This window comes from Lactuca virosa, chromosome 5 (genome assembly GCF_052849685.1).
Source record: "Lactuca virosa cultivar CGN04683 chromosome 5, Lactuca_virosa_CGN04683_v6, whole genome shotgun sequence".
Taxonomy (NCBI): Eukaryota; Viridiplantae; Streptophyta; class Magnoliopsida; order Asterales; family Asteraceae; genus Lactuca; species Lactuca virosa.
Window position 1 is genome coordinate 170,131,869 of NC_136430.1, and position 10,836 is coordinate 170,142,704.

A 10,836-nucleotide genomic window follows, 5' to 3' on the forward strand; every position below is an offset into this window, starting at 1 on the left:
TATGGTCTAAAACAGGTTCCTCGTGCCTGGTACCAATGATTTGTTGTCTTTCTGTCCTCTATTGGTTTTGTAAGCAGTAAATCTGACACGTCTCTCTTTACCTTTCATCGTGGTTCTGATACCATTTACCTTTTCCTATATGTTCATGACATCATTCTCACTGCGTCATCCCCCTCTCTCATCTCCAATGTCATCACTAAGCTCTCATCGGAGTTTCCTATGTCTGCCCTTGGTCCTCTTTCCTTTTTTCTTGGCATATATGCCAAGCGCAGTTCTGACGGTCTTTTTCTCTCTCAAACTGCATTTGTTCAGGAGATTATCTCATGTACGGATATGACTACGTGCAATCCCTGTAACACTCTGGCTGATACGAAATGCAAACTTTCCGCTGCTGGTGAGCCGATTTTTGATCTGACTCTCTACCGAAGCCTTGCAGGAGCCCTTCAATATCTGAGTTTCACTCGTCCTGATATTGCTTATGTTGTTCAGCAAATTTGTCTCTTCATACATGATTCGCGTACCCCTCATTTTTTGGCTCTTAAGTGCATCTTAAGGTATCTTCGTGGTACCCTCTTACGGTCTTCACATTCGTCCTTTAGCCGTCGATCGCTTGGTCTCTTATTCTGATGTTGATTGGGCCGGTTGTCCTACCACTCGCCGGTCCACATCTAGGTTTCGTGTTTATCTTGGAGACAATCTCGTTTCCTGGTCTTCGAAACGGCAGCATGTCATCTCTCGTTCTAGTGCTGAAGCCGAGTACCGAGGGGTAGCTAATGTAGTTGCTGAAACTGCTTGGCTCCGTAATCTCCTTCTCGAACTTTATTGTCCCTTGTCGCGTGCTACAGTTGTCTTTTGTGACAATGTCATTGCTATGTACCTTGCCTCTAACCCGGTTTAGCACCAAAGAACCAAGCATGTGGAAATTGATTTACATTTTGTTAGGAAACGTATTGCGATTGGTCATGTGCGTGTTTTACATGCCCCGTCAGCGTATCAGTATGCAGATAGTTTAAACATTCGAGAACCCCATGTTCAAACTAAGGGGGTGTGTTAAATATATATTCTAGTTAGGGTTGTTTATTTATTATTGTGTGGTATAGGGACCCCCATTGTAAATTAACTTTATATATATACTCATCCCTACATAAGAGGGATTTCCACAATTCTTATTAGATATGATTCTTTATAACTATTTTCCAAATATTTTGTAAAAAAAAAAAATATTAACCATTGTTCCATATATATTATCAATCGAATTTTACACATTGCCCAATTTAATTTATGTCCCCGGAGCCACTCACAAGTGCTTGGCAACTGCATTTAGTCTTAAGTGTTTTGGCTAAACCCCGTGTCATTGAAAATGTGGACCCACACCTATACCTAACAGAATCAACATATTTGCATCAGAAAGAGTAAATAAACATCATTCTATCTATTCATTCATATTTCATATATAGCTAGCTTACCAGGCATATTAGGATTTTGTAATGATCTGCTTTTCCATACTTAACATCTTCAAGGATATCATTCGCAAATAATCAGACTGCAAACCAAATAATTAAAAAAATGACAAAACATGATATGTCAAATGTCATAGAAGAATAGAAGACACAACAAAGTACAAACCTGGCTTGTTGCAGCAGTATAAATCTTTTCTTCAAACCTCACAGCTATTTTCACAAGTTCGTTTAGCCCCTCATGTCCAGAGAATGGAAGATGCCTCTGCAAGGTATCCCGTCTACAACAAAAGCAAAAGCAAAATCATAATTTAAATATTTTAAACCACATCAAATTAAAAAATTAAGAAAATATAAATACATACATTTTGTTCACAATCCTTTGTCGTGAATCTGGTTGCAGCTGAGCCCTCCAATCACTATGTTCCATGCTCTGCATCTTCAATGATATTTTCTGCAAATAATCAACCTGCAAACCAAATACAAATGAAAAGTTTTAGTCCCCAAAGTACATCACCACATATCACACATTCATTCATTCTTCTATTTAATAACTACTTCCATTCCATCTCTACACAAAAACACCAAAAACTACAAAAATAAACAACAAACCGGGCTTGTTGCATCATTATAAATCTTCTCTTCAAATCTCACTGCTATTTTATTAAGTTCATCTAACCCCTCTTGTCCAGAGCACGGAAGATGCCTCTTCAAGGTAACCACTCTACATAAAAGCAACATGAACAACAAGGTTAGCATATAATCAAATGCTTAAAACACAAAAATTTAAGAAATTTAAGAGAAAGACGTAATCTGTAAATGGTAAATACACACATCCTGTTCACCATCCTTCGCCTTGAAGCTGCTTGCAGCTGAAACCTCCAATTGCTTGTATCCATCACCTAAAATAGAACTATATTTGTAACACTCAGAAATGAATATTTGTACAAAACGAAAAGTGTCCATTCCTATCTGGAGCTACAATTTAGTAACAGCACAAAATCGTTGGGGCAAAAGAGTGATCAAATGTAGCGATCTCTAAAATTTGAGTTCCAATTAGCAAATATAAGTTGTGCTTACAATACACTAGACATCAAAATTGACAATTGAGCATATAATCAATCAGAGTTGTGTTTTAATTCTAGCGATCACCAATTAGCAATGGTTTGGGTAAAAAGAGGCTCGTAATTAAATAGCGTACATACCTGATACCAGACAAATGCCTAATTCTTCTTGGAGATAAACCAATTGGACTCTATCTGAAAATCAAAATCCAACAACTCAAAAGTAAACGATCGAGTATAATCAGAGATTGAATCGATTTGCGCGTAACAGGTGGTGTTGCCGTGAGATGGTCGCCGGTGACAAAGACGTGAAAGACGATCCCTACTTCGACGGAAGACGAGACAGTAGAGACAAAAAAGGAAGGGTAGGAAGAAACTTACGAAGAAATTTCGTAGGAGTTACAGATATATTGACTCACAAAGCACATCACCATCTTCTTCTTTTTTTGTTTGTTTTTTTTTTTTTTTACTTGTCACAATCTGTTTTAATTTTGTAAATTTGTAAAATGTGAATGTTATTTTGAATTAATTTTTATTTTATATATAATTTTATGATTTTTCTATTTTATTAATTCCACATAGTATTTAAATACAATAATAAATATATATTAATTTTCTTAATGAACTTAATAAATGTATATTAATTTCCTTAATGAACTTTTTTTTTAATTTCAAAATTATTAAATTAAAGCTTCACTAATTTATTTTATTTATTTATATAGATTATTTGTTTAAATTTAGAGAAAAAAACACTTTAATTTTTATAATTTAATATTTTTCTCATTTTTCTTATAAATTCATACTTCTCAAATGTTTAGAATTTTATATTTAGTTTTTTCTTTTAAATAAACTCATATAATACATGGGTCTCATACCTAGTTTTCGTAATATTTCATGTAAACACCGAATCTCAATTCACTTTAAAAAAAAACAAAAAAAAAAGTTTCAGAAAATTCCAACAATGGTCCCTCTAGTTTTATTTTGTATAAAGGTATAAAAAAAATTCAATTTGAAAAAACAAGTATTTATTTGAGGGTTTTATTATGGATTTGGTCCATAAAATTAACATACTATACTTCTACTCTTTCTCTGTTAAATATGCTAAGATGATTACCTTGCACTTAAATTTATATTTTCAAGAAATAGACCGAAGGGGATTGCAAGCACCCATATATGATTGATAGTATCCAGTTGAAATAGACCGAAGGGGTAGGCAAGTACCCATATATGTTTGGTAGTATCCAATTGAAATAGACCGAAGGGGTAGGCAAGCACCCATATATGTTTGATAGTATCCGGTTAAAATAGACCGAAGGGGTAGGAAAGCACCCATATATGCTTGACAGTATGTTTGTTTAGTATGTGGTGTTTTGGGGAACTCACTAAGCTTTGTGCTTACAATTTTCAGTTTATCAAAAGGGAAGAGCTCGGTATGACTGCATTGCACACACCACGGTGTTCCGCATTTTATATAACTCTGATGTATTTAGATGTTTATTGATATACTCTAAGTTCACTATGGCTTTATGATATTGTTTTGGATAATGATTTTATTAATATAAAATTTAAATTTTTGGTCTTAAATTTTGGGACGTTACAAGTTGGTATTAGGGCCTTAGTTTGAGGGATTCGGACATACCATCGGGTGTGTCTGAACTCAAACTGAGGGTTTGGTATAATTTTTCAAAAAGAAATGTTTTATAAAAAGGGTTTTCTAATAAAAGAAAAAGGGTGTGGTGCATGCAATCGGCCGAGCTCCAGTAAGTTTTCCCAAAATACCCATATATGTTTATGATATGCTTTTGATTTATGAATCTGTGAATCGCATGCTAGTTAAGGCTAAGGATCTGCTCTGGATTTGCATGATAGAATGCTAGGAGAGATGCCTTTATATGCCTATTGTATGAGCTTTTAGACTTGCATACTAGTACTGATCAGTTAGTGATAGGATGGCCTATTTAGGTTATGCTTATTTCGATTACTCGATGCTCGAATGTTGCTTGCTTTGTGCTTTTAGGAGTTTCCATTAACCTCAACTAACTAGTAAGCGAGTATATTAAATTACATATTGTTGAGATTAGATAATTTTAGAATGTTAGGTTTTAACTCTATTGCGCATCTCTTGTTTGAGTCCAGCCGTTGTAGTGTGAGACCTTCCATTTGAAGAATTATCCGGTGTCGATGATATGTAACTGTATTCGTGAGCTAGATAGAGGATGTTAGGGGATGTTCCTTATTCAGCTGATGACAGAAAGTAGTGTGGTGGTTGCCCCAGGTACATCGGTCCTCTTCAGGGTTTTGGCATGGGTGGGCTGGGTTGCTTATCGACTGGATCTTCCCGAGTTGTTTAGTTAGATCCATAGCGCATTTCACGTTACTCAGTTGCAGAAAGGTTTAGTGAATGGATTGTCCTGATATGTGATGCCTTGTAGCCTAAGAGGAATTGGATGTTATGCTAGATTTGAAATCTTTCTTGGTAGGAAGCGAGATTGAGATGTCCTTTGTTTGGCTGTGACTTGGAGTGTACTGCACAAATGCTGCTTGCTTTGTGCTTTGTGGGACTCATGATGATGTGAACTAAATATTAAGTGAATATATTAAGTCACATGTGGCATAGGTTAAATAATCTTAGAGTGACGGATTTGACCCTACACCGCAGCTCTCGTTTAAGTCTAACCATTGTAGGGATGAGTCTTTCACTCGAAGGATTATCTAAGCTTTGATGCATGTGATTGTATTCATGAAGTAGTTAAGTGACATTAATGGGAGTTCTTCAACAGCTGATGCAGGGTGAGGTTGGGAACCTAGGAGAGCTTAGGATGTGTTGTAGTGGGTTGGCCTGCGCTGTGTAGTGATGGGTATTCTTTTGAGAATGGGTGTATAAGAATGGATAGGACGGATGCGAATAGGAGTGGTTACTTAGAGGACCCGATATGATTCTTGAGGAAAGTATGGACATGTGTGGAAGGTAGTATTGAGCCCATACTACTGGAAGCATAGGATCCATACTCGACTCGAGGAAATTTGGGGGATTCTAAGGAACTGGCTAAGGAAGGTGACACGGTTTGGCACCATGATTCGTTGCGGTATATTTTCGCCTTTATCAGTTTATCAAGTATGATCGTCTAGGTTGAGGATGGGTCACATGATGGTTCGGGCCTCAGTGGACATGTCTGTTGGGATTCAGTGGTGCAAAAACGTGGAAGGTAGTTGATTCCGAGGTTTAGAGGGCCTTACTCAAAGTAGTGACAGTTGAGTCGTGGGACTCAAGAAGGAAGCAATTGTGAGGAATGGATCGAGGAATCAATCAGAGATTTAGTGATGGGCAGATGGATTAGGATGTAGTCCCAACACGAGTCTAGAAGATTGTGATTTTCTTTGTCGACGGGTATAGCAACTTAGGAATGCACATAAGGGTTTTGTGGTGCGGTTGCTTTGAGATAAGATCAGGGGTCTGCTTTCTGAAATTAGTTAGGTCAGGTGCTAGTTGAATGTTTCAGGAACCAAGGGAAGTGAATCAGTAAGAGCAACTTCTGTTGTCTCTGAGGTATCCTGACTATGAGAATGATGCTTCTTATAATTATGGGTAATGCTTGCGACGAATTGTGTGTTGGGAATTAGGCGAGGTGTGTGGTAGTTCATTTGTTTCTACATGGAAAATTGGTGTCATGAGTGGACATTATTATTGTTTTTGCATCTGCATGGGATTCTGATATTAGAGGTGGTTATGATTGGGAGGTTAACGAGGTTTCCATATGAGATGTAGTATGTTTGCAACGTCATTTGATAGTAGTTCAAACCCTAAGTGAGGGAGAACCGGCTATGGTGGTTGAAAGATCATTGCTATGTTTGAGTTTATGACTTCGGAAGAATGGGTCTTAGGGATTTGCGGTTCGGGTATGCGGAACTTTGTTTAAGGATTTGGTCAGGACGGAGGTGCAGAGCAAGTTATCATCAGATGTATGTGTTCAGGAATGCAAGAGTCATCTTATTGACAAGAAGATGTTGGATAAGGAAGCTTGATGTAGCCAATGTTTCCTTTCAAAATGCTGCTAAATAGATCAAGAGGCGTTGGGACGCTCAGGTTTAGCGTCGAGTGCTGGGGGAATTCCTCAACTCGTTGTATAGATTGCTATCTCTGTTACAGGGTGGGTAGTGTTGATCGGCAAATCATCTTCAAAGTTTGTTATGTCTAGTCTCACGTGAATTTTGGTGCAAGAAGTGTATTGGGTTATTGGGTTAGTTGCCAATGCATTGTCGATCATTGGTCTTCTTGTTCATCATCAAAAGTGGAGGTCCTTCGGAATTTTCGAGTTGTGTCAGTTGAAGATCAATGGATGCGTCAACATATCGTCGAGTTCCGTATGTTTTATATTTACTATGGTTTCTGGGTATGCTTACCCTCAACCATGGTGTGGAATTTTGGTTCATAGCAGGCTCAAGTTGGCAGTTATCCTTGATTATTGGAGGTTCGGATGTTGGGGCAACGTTTTTCAGCTTTCCTGTTTTGGCAGCATTTCTTGATCGCCTTGAAAGTTTTCTCGAGCTATTGGGAATTGGTGGAATCTATTCGGTTTCAATCAAGGTGTGGGAAATTGTATCAGTCGTTTATGAGGATGTTTCTATTAACGGTTGAGGTTCGTCATTTCGTTAAATATGCTAGTACCTCACCCTTTGGGTAAGGATGTGAGAACACGAGGATGTAGTAGATCCAGGATTGGGTATGTGTCTCCCCTTGGGGGCGTACTTTATAGTAATTCCTCGATTATGGACGAGAGGGGTACAAGTAGACTGAGTAAGATAACTTGAGACCTCTTGATTAGTATTGTTGGCATGGTGATCATTTGGGTTATAAATTTCGAATCGGGACAAGAGTATGATTGTCTATCTCCTTCTCTGGTTGTGTGCGACCATGTTTTCGTCTAGTTTACGTTGGTATCAGTCTGTGTTGTGTAAGGAACTATGTATGATAGAAGAGTATGGTCCATGTTGTGTTCGAATAGCCTTGAGAGTGATGTCGTTTGGGTTCCCGCAAGTCGGTGGACTGTTGGTTGGGTATCTTTAGGTCCCTGTGGGGCTGGCGCGATTCTTCAGGCTATGGATGTGGTGTCGACAAGATCAGTTTAGTGCTGTGAGGTTATCGTGTAGTGGATAGCAACTGTCACGATGTACTGTAAACCAGTAGTTATATGATTTATATGGGTAAGACCCAATGGTCTTTTGATTGAGACTCTTAGGTCTCAGATCGTTAGCTTTCCTGGCTTATTTGGGTGTTAGTGCACTATGGGAGTCGGGAGATTCGGTGATCAGCTGGTTTGGATCATGTGGGTAGTTAAGGTTGTTAGGAATGATGTTTCTGCACCAGTAGCCGCTTCCAAAGTGTTTACATTGTGAACTTGGGTTGCTTGAGGGCTGTCTATCAGGAGTTCAGTTACCAATGTTGGGAATCGGTTATGGAATCTCGAGCCATAACTGACATGGGATTTGGTTGTAACGTGAGAACTTTTGGATTAACCATCCTTATGCTCATGATATCGGCAGGTTGGTGATGACTTTTCAGGAAGCCGAGCGTGTAATTGAGGTTGTTAGGCGCAACCTCCTAATAAGGGATTTGGTGTAATTCGCTATCGGTATATTTTGAGCTTTCCTTCTGCATAGTAGAATGACATTCCTAGTCAGGGACTAGGGGTGGGTGCGATGAATGAATGATCAGTAATCCTAGGGAATATTCTGGTGGGGTTTATATTGATGGATTCATGTTTTCGAGAAGTTCCTATTTTGAGTGGTTATCGTAGTGATATGAGGTCTTTCAGTTGGCAAGAGCAAGGTAAATGTTTCAGTTCTTGGGCAAGGCTACTGGGATTCCTTCTTTTGGGTTGAGGGCAGAATGTTAAGGTTCATCCTTTCGGAGGTATGAGCAATTTCTACCACGACGGGGTTTGGATGGCAGGTTGGGGAGTCGGTCATCGGTATGGGATGATTCTTCGGTCTTAATCGAAATTCAGGAAGTTTGGACAGGATCGTCTAGCGGCGGGGGAAGTAGTAAGGAATGATTTCGAGGACGAAATCTAATTTATCATAAGGCTTAGGGCCTTTGGGAAATAGACTTAGTCCCCTTTGAGTGTGGATAATGTAGATTAGATGATCGGGGAGTTCGGTTTGTGTTTTGGAGCCCAAGGGTATATCGGTAAAGTACTCGTTTGGTCCTTTATGAAGTTTAGGTTTAAGTTCAGAAAGTTTTAATGCAAGTGGGAGTTGGTAGCAGTGTAGAGCTGCTAGTTACCTTTTCGTGGATATAAAGAACGCCGAAATCGGACTTAGAATGAAGAAGTTATGGCCTTCGGAAGATTGGCGGCTCTTGACCCTAGCCGAGTACGTTGGGCGTACTGGCTCGACATCCAGATCGCGGAGATTTCAGTGTACGTTGGGCGTACGAATGGTTACGCGGGCCACACGGCCGGCAGGGGCAAAACCCTGAAATTTAGGGTTTGTGCCCTATTTAATCACCTTAAGTCACTCATGGATCTTCTTATGACCAACCTCCACTTCTCTAAACCCTTAGAACGAAACCCTAGTGCCTTTTGTGATCTTTGGAGCTTGGAAGTGAGTTTTGGTGGTGTTTTTGAGGATATGAAGGAAGAAGAACTCTTGGAGATTGCCTTGGGGTAGCATGAGCTTGTAGATCCAGATTCATCATCATCTTTGCAAGCTATTTGAGGTATAAAGTTCCCTACTTAATGAGTCATTGTGCTAGATCTACTTTAGGGCTTTGTTTATGCAGTTTGGGTCTTTTGAGTTAAAGTTGAGCTTTTGATCTACTCCAGAAGTCATGGATGTTAGATTTTAGCTCCATTGAGGTCCCTTGTTCATAAAAAGGGTTAATAACCTAGGAGGATAATAAGGTTTTAACTTTGTCCAGATTAGGTCCTTAAGGTTTTTTTTTTGTACATATTACACCAATATGATTGTATATAACCATTTAAAAAAGGTAATAAGGTTTTAATATCATCCACATTAGATCCCTAAGGTCTTTTTTTGTACATATTACACCAACATGGTTGTCATAACTGTTTAAAGAGGGGTAATAAGGTTTTAATTTTGTCCACATTAGGTCCCTATTTTTAATATTTTTATCATTTAATCTAACTCTTTTACAATTTATATTAGTATCTAGTATGATGACTTCATCATTTCATCTTCTGATTTTAGTCGCCCATTCAATTGAAAGGTTGTAACACTCGATTTTGGATTTGCTTCATTTCTCGGGGCTGCGGCCCAATCTTCAGTTGTTATGAGGCTTAGGGCTTCGGGGAAGAAAGGTTTTGGTCTTTTCGGATGTGGGTGTTATGGTTTAAGTGATCAAAGTGTTCAATGGTGCCTTTGGAGGCCAAGGGTATAATCGTAATTTGATAACTCGGTCTTTTATGAATTTTGGGTTTTGTTCGGGAGGTTTTAAGGCTATGGTGTGTTGTTAGGAGCGTAGGGCTTCTCGCCACCTTTCCGTGGATATAAGGTTCGTTGGAAACGTACCTAAGATGAGGAAGTTATAGTAGTTTGAAATAATGGCAAAAATGGCCCTTGGTTGAAAAAGTTGGCAAGCTGGTCCCATGCGTGTATGGAGGAGGGCACGTGCATGGGTGACCACGCCCAGCGTAATGAGCAGAGTGCCTGTAACGCCCGCAGATAAGCATCAAAAATGAGTTATTAATGGAATATTATTTAAAAGTAGTAATCTTAACCAAGTTGTCGTATATGTTACAAGGGTTCCGTACATATAAAGAATGCCGAAATCCGAGTTATAACGAAGAAGTTATGGCTCGTCGAAGTTTTACGGCAAAACCGACACGACACTGGGAGACGTAAATAGTGAATTTACGATAGAGGACTTTTTGGCCTTAGTGATTTAAACAAAAGTTGTAGTATACGTTAAACCGAGAGCGTGCATAAAAAGAACGCCCAAATCTGACTTCGTATGAGGAAGTTATGAATTTTCTAAGATTTGGAAGAGTGCTGCACGGCCCGAAACTCGAATTTTAGATCGAGCGGTTTTTGGCCTACGCGACCTAAATGAGAGTTGAAGATCTTATTAATAGGAAGTCAACAATAAAAAGACAGACAAAAATGGAGTCCGTATAAAAGAGTTAAGAATTTTTCGTGATTATTTAACAGTATAATCTCATCCTACTGTTAAAATGAAAGTCGTAGATCTTATTTTTACCTACGCGTGGATATAAAGAACATCAAAAACGGAGCTCGTATGCGAAAGTTACAGATTTTAGAAGTCGGAAGTGTGTTGTGCGAAAATGGGTGACGTG

General features: G+C 38.8%; 1 protein-coding gene across 2 annotated transcripts; it reads right to left on the reverse strand.

Annotated features, from left to right (window-relative positions):
• Positions 1 to 1,163: 1,163 nt before the first annotated feature.
• Positions 1,164 to 2,912, reverse strand: LOC145114944 (uncharacterized). 2 transcript variants are annotated; one of them, XM_079051076.1, is made up of 7 exons: positions 2,663 to 2,912; positions 2,292 to 2,370; positions 2,070 to 2,181; positions 1,823 to 1,926; positions 1,627 to 1,738; positions 1,467 to 1,543; positions 1,164 to 1,380 (listed from the first exon to the last, which is right to left on the reverse strand). In XM_079051076.1, exons 2-6 carry the CDS (start codon positions 2,354 to 2,356, stop codon positions 1,475 to 1,477), a joined length of 462 nt encoding a protein of 153 aa, XP_078907202.1. In that variant the 5' UTR covers positions 2,357 to 2,370; positions 2,663 to 2,912; the 3' UTR covers positions 1,164 to 1,380; positions 1,467 to 1,474. The 2 variants fall into 2 exon arrangements, with proteins under 2 accessions (XP_078907202.1, XP_078907201.1); XM_079051075.1 differs by having other exon boundaries at positions 2,292 to 2,359; positions 2,663 to 2,911.
• Positions 2,913 to 10,836: the final 7,924 nt, after the last annotated feature.

Bases quoted from the DNA above. Each gene is read 5' to 3' on its own strand.
- LOC145114944 (XM_079051076.1), bottom strand. From the start codon at position 2,356: ATGGATACAAGCAATTGGAGGTTTCAGCTGCAAGCAGCTTCAAGGCGA. The intron at 1,927-2,069 runs GTTTGTTGTTTA...TTTGGTTTGCAG, and splicing joins ATAATGATGCAACAAGCCCG to GTTGATTATTTGCAGAAAAT. The intron at 1,544-1,626 runs GTTTGTACTTTG...TTTGGTTTGCAG, and splicing joins ATACTGCTGCAACAAGCCAG to TCTGATTATTTGCGAATGAT.